The sequence below is a fragment of the Eschrichtius robustus genome, chromosome 7, assembly GCF_028021215.1.
Source record: "Eschrichtius robustus isolate mEscRob2 chromosome 7, mEscRob2.pri, whole genome shotgun sequence".
Lineage (NCBI taxonomy): Eukaryota > Metazoa > Chordata > Mammalia > Artiodactyla > Eschrichtiidae > Eschrichtius > Eschrichtius robustus.
Window position 1 is genome coordinate 14,471,931 of NC_090830.1, and position 19,546 is coordinate 14,491,476.

General features: G+C 55.2%; 1 protein-coding gene across 2 annotated transcripts in view; it reads right to left on the bottom strand.

The window, feature by feature from the left end:
- The window catches only part of GALNT2 (polypeptide N-acetylgalactosaminyltransferase 2), a 177,692-nt gene that overhangs the window by 5,911 nt on the left and 152,235 nt on the right, over positions 1-19,546 (bottom strand). For both annotated transcript variants that reach the window (XM_068547634.1, XM_068547635.1), the window contains exons 9-15: positions 18,005-18,092; positions 16,848-16,951; positions 12,246-12,372; positions 7,360-7,452; positions 6,920-7,003; positions 4,891-5,017; positions 759-878 (exon numbers count right to left, since the gene is read on the bottom strand). In XM_068547634.1, coding sequence (XP_068403735.1) covers positions 759-878; positions 4,891-5,017; positions 6,920-7,003; positions 7,360-7,452; positions 12,246-12,372; positions 16,848-16,951; positions 18,005-18,092 — 743 coding nt within the window. The remainder of the gene's footprint in view (positions 1-758; positions 879-4,890; positions 5,018-6,919; positions 7,004-7,359; positions 7,453-12,245; positions 12,373-16,847; positions 16,952-18,004; positions 18,093-19,546) is intronic.

The following is a 19,546-nucleotide window of genomic DNA, read 5'->3' on the forward strand; positions in this document are numbered from 1 at the left end:
AACTTCTCGTGAGGAAAGTCATACATTTTCATCTCTAAAGCAGAGCTGAACTTTGGCTGGTTCGGGCCAGCACCGCTCCTGGCGGGGTGCATTGGCTGGGCTGCTCCAGCTACAGAGAAGCCAGGGGCCAGGGACACCGCTGGGCCCCCCCCCCCCCCCCCGCTCCTGGACCAGGGGTCTGTGCCCCCATGCGGGGGTCGGTGGCCTGCTGACCCACGCACACTGGCCACCAGCATCCCCGGCCCTTGGGTGCTCTCGAGCATCACCAGACAGAGCCCTTCTGGGCGCAGTACCCACGCCTGGGCACGAGGGCCGCGTCTGAGGAAGGGCCCTACCCGGCTCAGCTGGCCGCCAGGGTGAGGGGAGCTGCCTCTGGTGTCGGGACCCCCCCTGCCCCAGTGCCCAGCCCGGGGAGGCCCTTACAGACCCGCGCAGGAGCTGAACACGCAGCCTCAAAGCACAGCCCTGCCTCTGCAGCCTGTTAGAGGACAGACCAAACATAAACAGACGGATGCAGAGGGGGAGGAATAACCAGGACGGTGACCTCCCGGCAGAAGAACCAGCCCGCGCCCTGCACCCCTCAGGCATCCCAGCGCTCGCCAAGGGCTCCACGCGGGGACGCGGAACAGCGCGAGTCAAAAGGTGCCGCCTGTGAACACCCGGCGCCGCTGCTGTGATCACCCAGCGCCACTGCTGTGATCCAGGCCCTGGGGGCGACGGGGGAGCTGGGCCTGGGCTGGTCCCCGGCCGGCACCTACCTGCCGGCTGTCGTTCTCCCGGCAGCCCTGCAGCTTTATGAGGGAGCCGGGCGCCCGGTCCACCACGGTCAGGCACAAGTCCATGTGCTTCACCGACTTCTCCTTTGTCAGGGCCCACTCCTGCAACACAAAGCCAAGGTCAGGGCTCGGCCCGCGGGGCTGCGGGGTGAAGGATGCAACAAGGAACGGCCCCAGAGGGGACGGCACATGGGGAACAGGCTTCAGAAGCCCTGACCAGCTCAGGGCCAACAAAGGACTTTGTGCCTAAGAGCAAGTCTCCAACCGGGGGTGCCGGGGAACCTCATAACTAACTGAGCACCAGGCCAACAGTAGTAAGAACTTCAGCCCAAACGCAGGTTAGAGCTCCACACCCCATCTTCCATCATTAAGTGTGGGCTGTGAACGCTGCGGCTCCAGCCTGGTTACCCGCAAGGTGGACAGTTCAGGGTCAACATTTCCTTGGAATGACTCTGCCCCGACACAGGTGTGGTTTGGAAACAGCACTTGTGACTGCGGCTTGTCACGTGTGAAATTACAAACCACGTGCGGCACCTTTAGCCTCGTCACTGAGCACTAAGCTGGCCTACCGATGCTCGGGAAGCTCTGCGAGGTCCCTAGGAATGGATCCAGGTATTTGTACCCTGGGTGTCTATGACGTGCCTGGCACTGTTTTAAGCCCTTTCAGCGACAGCCCAATGAGAAGCTATTATTATCCCCATTTTACAGATGAGAAAACTGAGCCACAGAGTGCTGAAATAACTTGCCTATGATCTTAAAAAACAGACACACATCCCTTAAGAGCTGAGAGCAGAACTGCTTATTCTGAACACTAAACAAGAGCATCTGAAAGGGCAGGAGGCTGGGGAGGGGACACGGTGGGTGAGTGGGATCACAGGGTAGAAGGTGGGAGAGGAGGGAGGGAGCCTGCTCTGGGCAGGGCTACGGCGGAGACAGGAGGGTGAGGCTTCTGAACGTCACTCGAGGACTGGACCCTTGCAAAGGGATAAAACCCACATGAGCCCTCAGGATCTAGAAGAAGCGAGGCCTCTTCCAACTCAGAATCCCACAGGGGGTGCCCTCCCCACGCGCCGCTTCTGCTGTATGCCCAGGAAAGCTGCTGCAAGTCAACTGTCCATCCGTCTGTCCGTTCATCCACCCAGTTGACTGTCCGCTGAGCGCCTGCAATGACTCAGACTCCTGGCAGCGAACACACAGGCCAGGCCCTGCCCTCTGGAGGCTTCCTCCCCTGTGGAAGAGCGGGTTATCACACTCGTGCTTGTGTCATGTAACGTTAGGCACGATGAAGTGCTAGGGAGAGGTTTTCCTTTTTTCTGTCCTCAGGGGACAGAGCTAAGGGAAGGAATACAGAACGTTCTGAGAAGCCTCACTGCTCAGCACCTGAATCACCTTGGAGCAGATGCTCTGTTATCAGGAAAGCATTAACTGCAGGTTCTTATTAGTCATCAATTTTATACACATCAGTGTATACATGTCAAAAAAACAACTAATACTAAACTTTCTTTCGGTTACTTGTACGGAAATATGTTAATACAAATGTTTCAGACATGACATGAAATTTCTAAAAATCTCATACGTTCTGGTATAATGTTAGAAGTGATAATTCTAGTTATTACTTTAAAATGTATATCTCAGAAATAACTAAATTTCCTTGTCAATTGCATTATTATGAACGTTCATCAAATCTTAAAAAAAAAAAAAGAAAGCATTAACACCTGGAGGCCACACGCGCACCCCTCCCCCAGCCAGCAGTGAGGCACAGGTCCAGCTGGGAGGCGTGGGCTCAGGCCACCGTCCGGGAGAGGAAGGGCAAGCCCCTTGGCCTGTGGGCGGGCTTCCTTGTCTCCTAACAGGGAGTCAGACTGGGCAGTCCCCTCAGCTTCAACTTTCTCACCTTTTAATTAGGGTTCCTCTAAGTGTACTCTGTGAGGAATTCTATGAAAAGTTGGTTCTAGGTCAAGTAAATTTGGGAAACACTGCATTTGGACCCCGTGCCTCTCTTGCAGATTCACTAGCAGCCTACCAAAGGCTCTGAAAGGTCCTGGAGTAGAAGAACCTGCCTGGTCTGTTTTCCACCGTTGCCCAAACTTGGAAGCCCTGTGCACACCTGTGCCCACCTGTCCCTGGGGGCTCTTGGCTCTGAGTCTGCAGAGCCTTCTCAGAAGGGCCCCATGCCGGGCCCTGAGGGTTGGTTCCAATCTTCCACGATGTTGTCCTTCCACAGGGCGGTGGGGCGGAACGGGGTGCTTTCAAAGCACCACCAGGTAACCACGGAGGTCCCAGGAAGGAGCAGACCATCTGTGTGAACCAGTGACAAAAAGACCCCGTCCCCACTTGGGTACGAGGAGTGGCGGGTGGGAGGACTCTGTACGGAGAGGGGTTTTCGGTTGTTCTTGGAAGCGGGTGTTGGAAGGCATTGGGGGCTTTGCTGATCCCCAGCGAAAGCACACGTCTGAATGTTTCTACAGCCTTCTTGCTATGGCGTGCTTCATTATTTTAAAGCAGGCTGTACACTGAATTCCAGGAAAACTAACTCAGCTCTGCGAACGGCAGAGACAGCTGCCACTTTCTTCTTCTAGCGCATTTCAGTGATCTGAATTTGCAAAATAAAGTGCGTGAATGTTTAAGAAACGCTTCTTTGAGCTGCCACTCTTAAATTTCCCCGTTTCCTGTGTGTCTGCTGAGGCCCAGCGAGAAACCACATGACACACCTTATTCTTCCGGAGCACGGGCCCGATTTTCCGTAAGAAAATGCCGTTTACCCCTCGCTTCTCATCCCCGGGGCCCACTTGCCCTCGGTTCAGACGGGACTCGCTCTGGAAGGTTCGCGAGGGGGCCACCTGGAGCAACCGCTGCGGCCCTGGCTGGCTTCCTACCTCCACAGGATGCTTCCCCGGGGCCCCAGCCGCGCGTGGCTAAGCAAATTACAGTTAAACAAAGTGAGAACTGTACATCCGGTCACACTCGCCACCCACAGGGGGCTGGTGGCCGCTGTGCTGGGTGGTGCAGATCTAGAACATTCTTGTCGGCACACAAAGGACTACCGGGCGGCCTGATCTCGGAAGCGGCTCGCTGGCCCAGACTGGTCCTCGGGGGACGGCGGGGCCGGAAGTGGCGCACCGCCTCGCTGTGACCTGCGCCTGCATCCTTCCTGCTGGGAAGCCCTCCCTGCCCAGCCCTCATGTGGGGTCACCCACCCTGGGGGCTTTCAAATACCCTGATGCTCTCTGACCCCAGACTCATGAAATTAGGCTTTCCGGGCAGGGGACCTGGGACTTGTGTTTCCCAGAAGAGCCGAGAGCCAGGGAGGTCATCTGCCTGGGACAGCGGCCAGAGCCGGATGCGGGCTGCCCCCTTCCCGTGCCGCGCTTGTCTAATCTACCAGGCCTGGGCCACGCCGGGCAGCTGCGAAGACAGCACCACCAAGAAGAGACAGGGGGCCAAGAGTCCAGGGCTGCCGTCTGCCCAGACGCTCCTCGGGAGGATGGGGAACAGCCAACTTCACACAAAGGCAGGCGCCCTCTTTAGAAACAGTTCTGTTTACAGGAGGCTCTGGGATACACTGAGTTAAAGTGGCTTTGTGTAAAACCGCAGGCCCCCCGAGAGTAGGAGATGAGCGTACCCAGCATCGCCCGGCCATTTCTGTGTACGAGGCCCTCATTTTACCAAACACCTGTCACTGTCTCAGGGGAAAAGCGCCTTCTAGAGCCCTGTTCTTCTGGGACACGCAGGCCACGGCTGGGCCTGTCAAGCCCTCACTTACCTCCCTCCTTTTCCACGAGTACCAAGGAGGTGGGCGTTTCAGATCTAAGCTTCTATCATCTAACAGGCAGCCCTGGCGGCCGTGGTTAAGCGTCTGTGAGCAGGGACATGGGCAGGTGCCGACGCAGACAGGGGCCCCGGGATGAGCACATGGCCGGGCAGGATGGCGATGGGGAGGGGAGGCCACGTGGCCCTGCAGCCGCAGCCCAGCCCGCCTGAGGCGGAAGGCAGCTCCAGGAGGATGTCCCCTCTGGCCCCGAGGCTGGCTGTGATGGGGCAGCCATCGCAGGAGGAGGGTGGCAGCGGGACATGCGGCCTCGGGCCCCCTTCCCTGGTGCCCCCGTGCACATACCTGGTTCCCCCCAGCGTTGTGACACTCATAAACTCCGACGACGCCGTCAGCAAAGTGTCCCAAAGTGTCCAGGCAGTTGGTCCCCTGCTGCAAGGCCCCAAAAGCTATATCCTGGTGGTCGGGAACCCTGGAGCCAAGGAGAGAGTCACTCGCTGGGCTCGGGGGGGCCGCGGGATCCGTGCCTGCCCCCCACCCCCCGTGCTCAGAGCCCTTGTCTCACGATGGGGCCGGGCGGCAAGAAGGCTACCACCAGGCCACGTGCCCCCAGCGCAGGCCTGGCCGTGCCCCCGAGACAGCACGGCTCTGAGCCTCTCGACTCCTAACCCTAAGTGCAGGTTTTAAGTCTAAACATTCTTTCTCTCTCGTACCAGGGACGGTTTTCGGGAAAGAAAAAGCCCCTTGTCTCTTCAGCGTTAGTTGTTGACAGTCATTTAGGAAAGCAGTTAATGTGGTCGGATCCTGCTGCCTGGAACTTTCCAGTAGACTTAGGATTGGCCTTTACCTAATAGAGGGGAGACCACAGGTGGGTCTGTCAGGCGGCCTGGTACAAACAGAGCAAGGCAGCACAACAGGGGGCGGGGCAGGCTTCGGCCCCGAGCCCCGCCTTGGCTGCGGACCAGCCGTGCGACGGTCAGACTCGTCCTCTCCAGCCCCGTGCCCTCTTCGCACGGTCCTTCCCCGCAGGGCCGCCGCGAGAGCCGTGGAGCACCGCACCCTGGCACTCAGCCGGGCCTACAGGAAGCAGGCGGTGGACGGCAGAAAGTGTCACTGACGCACGTGAACATCAGGCTGGCGTCCCCCTTGCCCGGCCCGGACAGGGCAGCAGGTCCACCCACCGCCGTGGTGTGAACGCTTGAGATGTGGTCTCAGGTGGTGCAGGGCCCAAAGTCGCCCCAAATCACAGGGGACCTCAGGGCGAAACTGTGCTTTAATGTCACTGCATCGGGCGTCTCGTCAGCAAGTCACAGGCCACCGTGACAGCAAAAGCGAAGTGGGCGCCATGAGGGGCCACAGCCCACTGCGGTGAAGCCTCTGGTCGACCAGGGGGGAGGCAATGACCAGGGGCGTCCCACTGGTGACGTCCTTCCCAGGGCAGGGGGGTCACGACTTCACTTTAAAAGCAGAGGGAGCCGAAGAGCGATGGGCGTGGACAGCAGGGGACAGGCCGCGGGACCTGACTCTCAAACAAATCTCTGCGACAAGGGCTCTGAAGGGCCCGTCAGCGCACAAGAGGATGGTGGTGACTCCTGCAGTCGCAGCCCCCGTGCGCGAGATACGTGACCTGCTATAAAGTGCGCTGGAATATTCGGAAAAAGGAATGTGCCGCCTCGAGGCAAAACCCGTCTGGCCAGCCCCTTAAGAAGATGAAGTTCAGGTGCAGCCTGAAGCCCGCAGACCGGCAGGTCCTCTGATGGGCACCAGCGCTCCCTCAGGCCTCGAGCGGGCGGGCAGTCACTTAAAAGGACAGGCCAGGTGTAGAGGGCAGCTCAGGAGTATTGCTGTGTCATCAGTCCTCGTGGAGGGAAGCAGGGGGCCAGCGTGGTTATTCCCGTGACACATGAGGTCACAACCAGCCTGGAGGAGGGGGCACCCTGGGCAGGCCATCCTCCGGGCCTCTGCTGGGCATTGTCGCCCGCTGGCCCACAGGCGGGGAGGGGATGGAGCTGGTTTAGCCTGGGGTCTCCAGGGCAAGAGGAGCCGGGAGGGTGAGGCCCGGGCAGGGAGGGCCTGAGGGCTGGAGGCACAGGGCACCCCCTCGGGAGGCTGGGGGCTGCCCCTCTGGCCACTCACAGAGCCCCGTCATCTCACCAGGGCGGATGAGCTGCAAGAGGTGACACCTGGGAGGGTTTCCAGGTCTGTGAGGAACGGGAGGGGGGGCCGCGGAGAGCGGCAGTTCAGTGAGCCTGTTCTCGGGGGGCCTGGGGACAGCACTGGGGTCCCGCTCCCAGCCTCTGGCCCCGAGCACGGTCTGCACTCCACCTCCTCCAGGCCCCGCGCCCGCTGGCAGAGCCCGGCCCCGGGGCCTCACCTTAGCTCTGGGTAGACATTTTCCAGGTACCATTTGAAAGGCTTGCAGCTAAGTTTCTTCCTGAGCTCCAGTCGGCTCTGAATACTGCAAAAAGGGACAAGATTTCTTTATAAATGGAAAGAACAGACAGGCTCTACGTCAAAGCTGGAAATCTGCCAATGAGACAGGAGCTGGGGCAGGCGGTGGAGACCGGACCGTCCACACTTCTGTCCCCAGGACCCCGTTGTCTCCCACGCGCCTCCCGAGAGGGCCCTCGCCGGCCTTGGGTAGGGTCCCCCTTTAACACCTGGTGGCTCTTCTGAACTCCGGCCACAGAACGCTGCTTGCGGTGCGGGCTGACCACCCTGCCGACACACACACACACACGCGCACACGCACACGCACATGCACACACACGGATCCCAGGCAAAGCAGCAAGAGAGGGCGCGAGTCACACTTACTTTCCATACGGGACGTTTCTGGCAGAAGGCACTGCTGCGTAATAGAAGTTTTTGTATTCGTCCATCCAGACCTCTGCCGCCCGGCGGGTATTACTAGAAACAGAACACATCTCCTTGAGCTGTGCGTCGCCATCTTTCCGCCAGCGGCGCCCTGTCTGAGCTGAGGAAGCGCTGCTGAGGAGGTGCTTCGGCGGGGAGCGGGGCCTGGTGGCCCGGCCGTGGGGCTCGCGCGGAGCACACAGCAGGCCGCTCCCCAGCCCCCGGGCCGTTATCAGCGTAGCTGGCGCTCCGCAGGCGCTCGCTGAACAACAGAACCCGCGTCCTCGTCTTTCACAGAACACGGACTGTCACGGAGCACAGGTCCAAGTCAGAATTACAGCACAGGCAGGTATTTTACAGCAGGGACTGCGGTTGCACCATCGAGAAGGACAAAAGTGAATCGCTCTGCGATTAACTCTTACTGTGCATCCCCGGAAGGCTGGTGCCAGGGAGCACGGCCAAGAAATCCTTGGCCTCTTCTCTCCAGCCTTCCTCACGCGGCTGCGATAGAGAGCTACCACTAGACAGCTCTGGGGAGAAGCTAAGAGCACATCAGTGTTACTCCTAAGATTACTTTCGGCAGAGCTGAGCTGAGAGTGTGTCCTGTTTGGACCAGGAATAGTGGGGGACAGTAGTGTGCGCCCCACGTCGGGGGTTCTGACTGCCCTGCGCCGGAAGGGAAAAGACGGGACAGCCTCCTGTAGAAGGCCAGAAGCATCCGTGCCTACATCTCACAACTGTGGAGAGTACCATGACCCACGATCAACAAGGCCGCCGGGACAAGCTGCCTTCGAACGCAGGACATGTATTAAAGGCTGCCACACACACGGCATCAGTATCTTCTCCTGCCGGAGTTCTCTTTAGAGCACCTGTGAAGCAGCGTTACGATAGTGAGTCTCTGTGCTCCGTACCCCTGGACTCTGGTCCAAAGGAGACTCACACCTTAGGTTTAGAGCCAATGCTCTTTCAGAACCCGTAGAGAAGGCGTTCTGTTCTTCCAAGATGAACACCTTAGGGAGGCAACGTTCTCCTTTTACAAGAATACCTTCCCTCTATTAGAAAGGTCTCTTTTAAATGGTGAGCCTTTCAAATCATCTGAGTTACAATTACTAAAATAATTTGTTTGGGGCATATATCCTTCGTATAAAGTGACATATGTACCTAGGTGGATTGCTGTTTAGAAAGCCCTGTAAAAGGCAGACAATTTGAGAGCACCTGTCCTCTGATCCAGCAGTTCCCACTTCTAGAAATGTACCTCAAGGAAATAATCAACCAGGAATGAAAATACGCTCAATTTAGCACAGTTTATGATGGCAGAAAAAATAGAAACTACATGACCGTTAACAGTAGAGTGGTCAAACACATGGACGGCTCCGTGGCCATGAAAGATACTGGTGTACATGTTGCCTGTTCCCATGGACTGATGGCCCTGACTTGATGGGTGAAATTACAACAGATAACAGAACAGTACATAGTCGATACGTGTGTGGAGGGAAAAGAAGGGTGGGGCGGAGGGGGACGGAGGGAGAGGGAGATTGAAGGATGTTTTCACCAAATTATAAGGTTTTATGAATTGCAATCACACAGTGGTTTTAAATCACCTACGTCATTAAGTGATTAAGTCATTTCTCAACTCCTAAATGCAAAACCACCTTTTCTCTGTCTACTTAATAAAAAAGATACGTAGGTAGCTTCAGAGAATGAGCTTCATGTGCCGCTCAGCACTAGTTTCAAGTCATTTATTCAAATGGTTCTTAGGCGCCTCCTATACGCTACGCGGTCTTCCAGGGGCTGCAGGTACTGGGCACCTGGGCCCACTCTCGTCTATCCGGGTTCTTCCCGCCTTTGCTCCCTTCCTGCCTCCACTAGGTGCAGGTAAGGTAGCTCTAGAGGGAAGCAAGCAGGAGACAGAGAGGGTGGAACTGGTCAGTTACACTGCCTGGTGGTAATAACAGAAAAAAGTCTGGTAAGAGAGTTCAGTTTAAACCGCTGTTTCCTGTATTTAATTTATTCGTAGTTTGCCTCGCCATGAATGAGTCTCACCATTAACTACTCGAAATGAACCCAGATATCCTTCTAAGGCACCTGCCCCACGGCTATTCTGACTGGGAGCTCGCCTGGCCTTTGGGTAAACTCTAATCCACATGCACACGCAAGCACACACGCGACCCTCTCCAAACAGTCTCCGTAAGGGGCTTGTAAGGGGCTAACTGGAAACGCAGCTGTGTAAAAAACAGAGGCAGGAACCGCCCAGTGGTTCTCTCTCAACTGGTCTCCAGGGACGTGAGGTGATGTAAGAGCCTGCAGGTGTGTCATCACCTGGGTCTCCCTAAAGCCAACAGGCGCCCAGGGCACACCCAGGGTTGGGGGGCAGACAAGGCAGGACCCCACGAGGCCACTTCTCCATTCATTCATCCTTCCCTGCTTCTCGTACACAGTGACCCTACACAAATGAGACGGTCCTCTACCTGTCACGCTAGGATGCATTTTAGAACCTTTAGATCCCTGAATTCCAGCAGCCTCAGGCACTAACTGTGCTTAGGGATCCAGATAAAACCTAACGTGGACTCCAGAGCCAAGGGGCCGGAGATCAATCTCACTCTCCATCTGAGTGAACTTAGACAAAGGAGCCGAACCTTCTTGTGCCTCAGTCTCCCTTGCCCCTAAAGTGCAAATTAATAATAGTACTTAATTCATAAGGTTTTATAAGGAGTACGTAAGTGAATATTTGTAAAGCACTCAGCCTGGCGCACATGAAACACTCTATAAATATTAGCTATTGCTGTTAAGTCCCAATTTTTAGTGGCGAAACACTTATATACATTGAATGCCACATATTAGAGGAAATTAAAGAGAACTGGAAAGGGACCTCAGAAATAACACATGCCACCTCTTTATCTTTTAGGTGAGTCAACCGAGAGAGAAAGAGAGAGAGAGAGAGAGAGAGAGAGAGAGAGGAGTGGGGGCCGCGACGGCCTGGCTGAAGGCCTAACAGACCCACGCTGCCCCCTAGTTCTGAACCCTGGGTCCCTTTCCTCCCCACATCTCCAGTGTATGGGACTCCCAGGCTGTAAAATACACGGAAAAGTTTTCTTTCTAAAAACGAGTGCTTCTTTTTTCCTTTAAAAAAAAAGCGCATAAAGCAATGTTTTGTGTATTTTAACGGACTGTTCTCTGAAATCCCACGCTTTGCTGGTAGATATCAGTGCTTTGATTTCAAGTTTTTGATATGTCTCTATGAGAGGTTTCTGGGAAGCATCTCATACTGCCCCAGGGGAAAACGTACATCACCGTTTGTTTGATTTTGTAGATATAAGAGCATATTTTTGTTTCTAACAGAGCAAAAATGATGTTTAGACAACATTCGGGAAAGGATACACTTTTGGGGAGAAGGTAATTTGGTCAGAAGCATCATTTGATATTTGGCTTCTATTAAAGTTTCCTAGAAAGTTGATATGCTACGCTAAGAATCCAGCTTCTGTACAAGACAGGTATACTCATAATCTGTACTTAATAGAAGTTTTCAAATGCCACATAAAAGATAAGCTGGCCATCCTCCCCCCGTGCACGCCCACCCTGCTCTGGGGTTTCCCTGTGTCCACAGGGGCATCCCGTTAGCAAAGCGTGTGACCGGCAGCCTGGGGGTGACCCTTGAGTCCCCCCTGGCCCCCTCCTGTCCATTAGTAAACACGCCTGCCTGGGGCCGCAGCTGGCACGTGGCCCTGGCCACCCGGCTCTGCCCGGCCCCCGGCCCTGCAGTGGAGGGGGGACACGTCACTCGCACCATCGTTTCCTCCTGGTATCATCCGCGCGGCCCTCTGCCCAGGGGCCAGAAGGACCCCCTTAAAGTTCAAAACAGAGAAGTCGAGTATCTGCGTAAAACCCACAGGAGCTCCCCCTCCTCCTGCATCGAAACACGCCCAGTTTCCCTCAATGCACAGGGTGCAGACCCGGCTGGTCTAGTCTCCCTCGGTGCCTACTGTCCCCTCGTTGTCTGGGCTCCAGCCATACCGGGCAGCCTTCTGTTCTGCAGGTTCACCTCGGCGCTGAGGACCTGCTCCCCACGGGCTCCTTTGGCTCTGGGACAAGCGCCCGCCCACCCTGCAAACCTGTCCTCCTGCCCCAGCATGTCGACCGTGTGACCACGTGCTGCCTAGTTCACGGCATCTCTCGGAGTCTGAAGTCATCTTTTCAGCTGAATATTCCCGTCTCCCTGGGCCAGGCTGGCTGGCCTGTGCACGGTTCTGTCTTTCGCATCTGAAAGAACTCGTGAGGAAAAAACGTCATCCCCCGCACTGGTAATTCGCTGTTTTTCTTCAGAAAACTCTTCATTTGGTGTCTTCATGTGTGCAAAAATCTACCTATTATCTATTGTGTATTATCTGCCTCTATAGCACAATGAGTCTTGGGCTTGAATTTGTGTGGCTGCCTTTCACGTTGTTCATATATTGCACCTTGAATGGTAACATGTAATTTAAAAAGTCCAAGCGCCCCTCCTTCCTATCTCCCCGTAACATGTTTTCGGCACATGGTTCGGTGACCAGTCCCACTGGCCCTACCCCGTCCTGCTGCCCCACCCTGACCCCCGGCCACCCCTGTTTGCTCTCCATCAGGACAGCTGTGTGTCTCTGAGGCTGTCCTGCATGTGACCTCGTGCCCCATGGAACCTGCTGAGACCAGCATCTGTCATTCGGCAGAACGCCGCTGTCCTCAGTCCCCACAGCTGCCCTTGTCACTGCCGAGCGGCGGCCCCTCGGAGGACACGTTTCCACACAGCCCACGGTCAGCCCTGTGTGCGGGGCCGGTCAGCGGTGCTCTGGGCCCTGCTCGGCCTCTCGGCCACTTACCGGGCAAAGACGGTGCCACTGCCGCCGGGGAAGGTGTAGGGGTGCTGCTTCCGGAACACGTGTCCCACGCGGCTGCAGGGGATGATCTCCAGGCTGCCGCCGCACTGCCACACGCGGAACGAGATCTCTGAGGTGGTGAACGACACGGGGTGACCGAAAGCCTGGGCCACCCCCAGGGGGCGCGGACGCCCACCCCACCCCCGTGGCCTGAGGCGATGACACCCGGGGGCACTCCCTCTCCAGAGGGTCCTGAACGCCCCCCGTGGGGGCCTCTGACACCACGTCTCTAGGCTCCAGGGCACAGTCAAGCAAGTGTGTGCGAGGGGTATGGGGTGGGGCGTGCCTAGGCACGTCAAACCATCCAGCTGGATACCGGAAGTATGTACGATTTTAAGTTGTCACTGAAACCTCGATAAAGGTGGAGGGGAAAAAAAAGACTGAATGAAAGATCCTACTTCAGTTCACTAAGAGGGTGTCTGCACAGCACAGTGCCGTTTTATAGACAATGTAAAGTAGTGTCGACAAAAAGAAATAATTCATGCCAAACAAACTACCCACACTGGGACATGTACTCCCTTAGATTTTAGCACTGATCAGAATTACAGATGCCAGCTCTATCTGTGTCACCAAATCCCATGTTTTCATGAAAGAATTCTATTTGAAATTGAAAAAGAGGTAAGAGTGAGCCTAAGAAAACATTTTTCAAATTCGGACTAGAAGCCCTGAGACAAGAGTGATTCCCTGGTCTGCTGAGAACAGAAAGACTCCTGGCATCAGACCATGCGTCCCTGTAATGTCACAGACACTGTGCATGAGACATGGCCCGGAACTCCTCTCTGGCCGGTTCTCCATCATGGAGCATTACATGCGCCTTCTGGGGATAAGCACTGAGTTAGAAAAGGCAACGGACAGTGCACGAATGGCCATGCGTCAAAAGGCATGAAATGCCCACAATCAGCCCTAAGGTCGATGTAACAGGCAATCATATACGCCATCTTCCTCTAAAACTTATTTTAAGGGCCCCGAGCACCAGGACGCACCTGGGCTTTCTCCATCCAGGACAAAATCCACCTCTTCCCTTAAACTGCAAAACTTACGTCATCCCTGCGCACCAGCAGGCGTCCAGCCAGCCGGCCAGGTCCAGCGACCAAGGGTACTCAAGGGACTGCCAGACCTCACAGCCACCCCGGCTCTCACCAGCCGGTAACCAGCAGGCTGGCAAAGGCTGCTCTTCACCTGAGTCAACATAGATTCTACCCGCCGAGTCAGGACACGCGCAGAGCAGGCGCTGGTCACGGCGACATGCATACACACGCGGCCCAGAGCATCCACGCTTGGGAGAAGCCTGGACATGCAGGCACCCAACCAGGCTCCTGTCCTGATTGCCAGCCACTCTGAGCCGCTGCAGCCTGAGCCAGAGGCCCGACTGAAGGCGAGAAACAGGTTAAATAGGAAAGTCAAGATAGAATATTCTGGAGGGTTAGATGTCTTTTTTTTTCTGAAGGACTTCACGAGGTTGGTATGGAAGGGCCTTTCCTCTACATCACCCTGCCTCCCTGACAACGTGCTGGGGAGTGAGACAGAACGGCAGACTCAGCAGTCACGGCAGCCAGTGTAGACGGAGCGGAATCAGGCGCGATTCGTGTGGACCACAAGGCCTCGTGTGGCAGCAGGCGCCGGGCTGCGGCAGAAGCCATGTGACGCCCACTCAGGCGCTGAACAGCATGAACTTCTACTTGCATCTGGTGAGCAAAAGCCAGGAACACCTCCCCCACTAGGAATGGGTAAGACATGCAGCAGTTCTGGGACTTCAATGGCCATTTCCCTTGTCGTATTGAAAACGCGTGGTCCTAAGCACCAAGGCTAAGCAGAGTGTCGAACAGAACTTGACTAGGAGGCTCTCTGTATCTAAGGAAATAAGATTCAAAGATACGGTGGCCTACCTGGAAAATTCAGAATCGGGGCCCACGAAGGCCCCCTGGCTTCTGTATGGGGAGCCAATTAAACCAGTAGGGAGCCATTCAGAGACTTGGTGGAAGAGTTTTAAGGCCAAGGACAACTACGGTTATATTCAACTGATTTCACTGAGCCCTACAACATGGGGATGATTACTCAGGACAACTTGGTGGCTTTCTTTTTTTTTTTTTTTTTTAATGTATTATTTTTTAAATATTTATTTATTTTGGCTGCGCTGGGTCTTAGTTGCGGCATGTGGGATCTTCAGTTGCGGCATGCAGACTTCTTAGTTGCAGCATGCAGGCTTCTTAGTTGTGGCATGCATGCGGGATCTAGTTCCCTGACCAGGGATCAAACCCGGGCTCCCTGCATTGGGAGCGGGGAGTCTTACCCACTGGACCACCAGGGAAGTCCCCAGCTTGGTGGCTTTTTAATTAGGCCGTTTGTGTTTGCATTTGGCTCTGCTAACAACCAGCTCTGAGACCTCAGTCCTTCCAGAAAGTACGAAATGAGATGATGCAATGGGGGCAGTCAGCACCCTTCCTAACGCTGCAGGGACGTGCTGAAAAGGACAAATAATGTTCCCAAGTAGCCTAACCCCCGCATCTCACAAGGGCCAGGGATCAGGTTCTTCGTCCTTTTAAAATTTTTATTTATTTATTTATGTATTTTATTTTCTGGCCGCGCTGCGCACCTTGCGGGCTCTTAGTTCCCCGACCAGGGATTGAACCCGGGGCCAAGGCAGTGAAAGCGCCGAGTCCTAACCGCTGGACCACCAGGGCTCTTTGTCCTTTTTAATTGCTTCTATTAGACTTACACTGTTGGTCAGGAAGTCTGGGAGCACTAGTGGGTTTGGTGGGGCACACCTGGAGGAGGTGTTTGGATCTGACTTGGACATCCCTGTCCCCTGCCTCTCCTACCTCGGGCCCACACAAGCCCTCAGGCTGGACAGCTGCTGGGGGTGTGCATGCAGCACCCAGAACATCAAGTCTGAGCAGTACCAAGAAGAGAGAAGGACTCACATCACGGACTCTTCCTGCTGAAACCCTTGTGCCTGTTTAACCCTGATGAGAGAAGACCCTCCAGAGCGGCCGCGTCAGAGCCTGTCACGGGAGGAGGTGCCAGGATGCTCAGGCCGGGTGGCCCCAGCCCTTCCTCCCCGCCCACCGTGTGTCACCCTACCTGAGCCCCTTGAGCCCTTCCAGGGAACCTCGCACAGGGCACAGCTACGTAAACATACAAACCAAACCAACAATAAACTAGGCAACAGAAAAGATTATTTCCCCTCCCGCTGGTCTCTGGGTGCAAGGTCTCCTTTGATATTTAAATCAATGCTCTCTCTACACCCTGACACAAAAGGCCACCTGCCCTCCAACCACGGAAGCCTAATGGCACACACTGCTGCAAACACTTCGGTCCCCCCCCCCCCCCCCCCCCGAGTGGTGGTCCTGGCTGGTTGGGCTTCCCCAGGGATGTCTGCGGGGCGAGGGTGACTCAGAATTCCCTTCAGAAGGTTAACAATCCTTCTGAAGCCTTACGTGCTCCAAAGCCTTCAATCAAGCCCTGCCTAACTGTCAGTGTACTGTGAAAAAAACCAAAAGGCATCTGACTCTGATCCTTCGTCCTGGTGTAGTTACTGAGTCTAAAGAAGCTTTCAGAATCAACCAAGGCAACAACCTCTCTCCACAGATGAGATGTTACCACTAACATTAATGTCATAAAATGAGAGAAAAATAATGGGCTTGTCTAGTCTCTTAAACTTAAAAAAAAAAAAAAAAAAAAATCAAAGTCTCCGTTACAAGTAAAAACTACTAAAAGTGACAGTGGCATCTTTTTTACCTCCTTCCCTTGCCCCCCTCCCCTCCTCCCAGGGTATGTCTACCCAGGGGAGAATGTAATTTAACAGCATCCAATAGCCAAGGAGACTCAGCTCAAAAGCTTCAAGTGAAACAAACAAAAACCCCTAAACAAACAAATAAATTAAAGAGTCTTTCTATCTTTATGGAGTAAATACAATGCAGCTACCAATAAAGACCAAAGTCTATAAAATTTCAATGTCCCTAAACATAAGTAAAATGATTCGTATGCATTATTACAAAAAACAAAACAAAACAACACGAAAACAAATCAGAACCATTCACAAAGTAGTCAAGAAGGGACGAAGTGCCACGGCCTCTCCACCCCATCTGATTCCCATGAATTTCTACAATTCAGCCAGTCCGACAGGCTTCGCCAGGGCTCACTTTCCACCCTATGTGGCTAAAAATGAATCCCAGAACCTGAAATACTCCCCCCATTTTTGTCAGCTTGCTTTCCAGACCTTGGATTCAGATGACATTAAAAAGTGTGCATTTTCCTTCAAAGACTTAATATGTATCTAGCATAATGCCCGACCCAAGACACTTTTAAGAATAAAAAGGGTGCTATTTACACCTTATGGGGGACTAATTATGTTCAGTAAACGGTCACTTTAATGTCTTTACAAACCCTTTCCAACTGGCACCCTGCATACCACAAACTCTTGCTTAACAGTCTTTCCAAAGCTTCCACTTTTCATTTCTACCCCTCTTGGTGGGCAGGAAAAGACCACGGTTCCAGCAGAACTGGAAACGGTTTGGTGTCCGAAGACACAAGGCTCATACGTACCCAGGTTTTCTCCTCCCCACACATCCATCATCATGTCGTATTTCCCCAGTTCTTCAAAATAGAACTTATCCATCACGAACAGCCCTCCAGCAATCATAGGGGTTCTAAAGAGGCAGAGAGGGTAGAAGGTCAAGGTTAGATGGCCAGCATTCTAACGCCAAGGTCAAGCCTACAGGCCGACCTTAAAAACAATAGCACAGCCATGGTCTTTGGCTCGGAGCTCTGGGTGCCCCTCTCTGCTCGACCCCTGCTGTCTTCACGTGCCCCCCACTCGCCCTGCTCAGATGTTCCCAAGTGCGGGGGGCTGCGCGGAGCGTCCCTACGAGGGAGCAGCCGCTGGGGCTGGGACGCTCGCTGACAGCGCCCTAGGCCGGTGCTCGGCTTCTCTGTGCCGCGGTCTCCTTGGAGGATTACAGACGGTAAGAGGCTAACGCGCCCAGCGCACGTAGGGAACGCTCGATGATGCCAGCTACCCGTGTCCTCATCCTCATCCCAGGGCAGCTTCCGCCTCTGCTGGACGGGACCGTCATCTTCTCGCGTCCCCATCAGCCTGGGGACAGGCCAGCGACAGGACCCCAGCCCCGTGCCTGCGGAGTCGCTGTGAGAAGTCAGGGCCCCGGGCCGCACGGCTGGAGCTCACTGCTGACGGGGGACAATCGCCGCAGTGCAGACGGCGCCGGCGTCCGCAGGGCTCCCTCGTAACCACGCGTCCCTGGGGAGGTGCCCTCACCCCACCCGGCGCGGCTCAAAGCCAGCTGGTAGTGATGCAAGCGCTTCCTCTGGGGGACAGGAGGGCGGAGCCCAGCGAGGAGGCGGAGCCCACCGGGGGCGGGCAGGAGGCTCCCACTCGCTGCCCACCGCGCCTCCCCAGTCCCTGAGGGCAGCCCCAGACCCCACCCTGTGCGGGAAAACGCTCTACGCCACCAAGACACGAAGGACGTGGAACTGGCAGATTTGATACACGTACACAGAAAAAAATCTCAAAATACTTTACCCTATAATCTGGAGGCAGAGACTCTCCCCTGAGCTAGGACGAGGGGAAATGGGGGTGTGGCTGGAAGGTGAGAGCTCGACTAGGTCCCCAGGGAACATGAGGCCTGCTGTCTCATCTTCCACCCCAGAGAAGGACACCCAAAGGACGCCTGCCTGGCACTTACTTTATGGGGGCGACCGGGTTCCCCTGCCGGGACCGTCTCTGCTCAGGTGTCATGTAATCCCATTTGAACACCAAGTTCCAGTCAAAGCCTGCTGGTCACAGAAGAGAGAAGAAACACCGGATGCTGTGAGAACAGGCTGTCTGCTCCCGGCACCGGTCCCTCACAGCTTAAAAATATTTGGTATTTGGAATGGACTCACTGTAAATCAAACAAAGGAAAAACAAACAAACAAACCAAAACGACGCAGAGGGAAGAGAGAGTGACTGGGGGGGGGGGGGTCAGGGAGACCAGCGGGGGGGACGCACATTGAAATCTTCTTCCCCCAAGAAGCTTACCCAAAACAGAAGATGTGGGTCAGGCTTTTCTAAAACCAAAATGCAAAAGAGTAAATGTGAAATAAGAGAACTGGAGTCTGTGAGGGCATATCCAAGGGCTGTAAGGAGGCGAGAAAGAAGAGGGATGGATTTAAGAAAAAATCTGCCAGGTGCCCCAAACATGGTCCCAGGGAAGGGACGGCAGGGAGGGGCAAGAGTGTGGGCAAGGGTAAGTGGAAACGAGCTGACAGAAGCAGCGAAGGGGCAAGCGAGCTTCATTTCTGATAACATGGCACCGGCCCCAGGTCACTTCTAGAATCCACAGGCCGTGCAGGGTGGCAGAGCCCGGGCCTGGCCCCTGGACATGGTTTCTGGCTTTCGCAGGCCCCTGGTCCACAGCTGTCGGGTCTTGTCCTTACTCAGAAGGTACCCGGCACACCCGACCTGCGGACGCTCTCCAGAGCATGGGCCGCGTGGCCCAGGGTCTGACAGTCAAGCCTCACTGCTCCAGGGCCATCCATCCCTCAGCCCTCTGCCATCAGGCTTTCTGTCCGCAGGGCTGGTGCAATGCCTAAGTTCAGACTTCCCGTCTGTGCGCTCCGAATCCAGCATTTATCTGCCCTGACAGCCCCGGTGCCTGCAGCCTGAACAGGGTAGGATGGCACAGGGGCTCGGGGGCTCCTGGGCCGGCGTGGCACACATTATGGCTCCATCAGAGGACAGAAAGGTGCCCCAGCTGTCCCTGTAGAGCGCAGCGGGCTGGCAAATGGGAGCGAGGGGCTGGAGGGCCAGGCAACGGTAACGCACGGAGAGGAAACAGACACAGACTGATTGTCTGAGGAGCCCGGCTCTCCGCAGACACGGCCTGCTGCGCACACATGCACCGCCAGCCAGGGAAAAACAGACGTCCCGGCTGCACTACTGACGGAACACAAAGGCCTCGACTGGCCGGCTGATGTAACATTACCTGCATTCTGGGGGGAACGTTCATTATTATTTGGTATATCAATCTGGTCTGAAGAGCCAAGCGATACTAGATTTTAAAAAATCTGCTAAAAATATCATGCTTGATTTTTTTTTTTTTCCTAAAAGGGGTTTGGTGAAATGCTCTTCGAGTGAACCCGGCCCGGCCCTGGGGCAGCGGAAGGCAGCTCCCACGCAGGGCGCCTCACCGTCCCGCACGGGCTCCGCCGTAAGCGGCTGCCACGGGAGAAGGAGAGCCGTCACA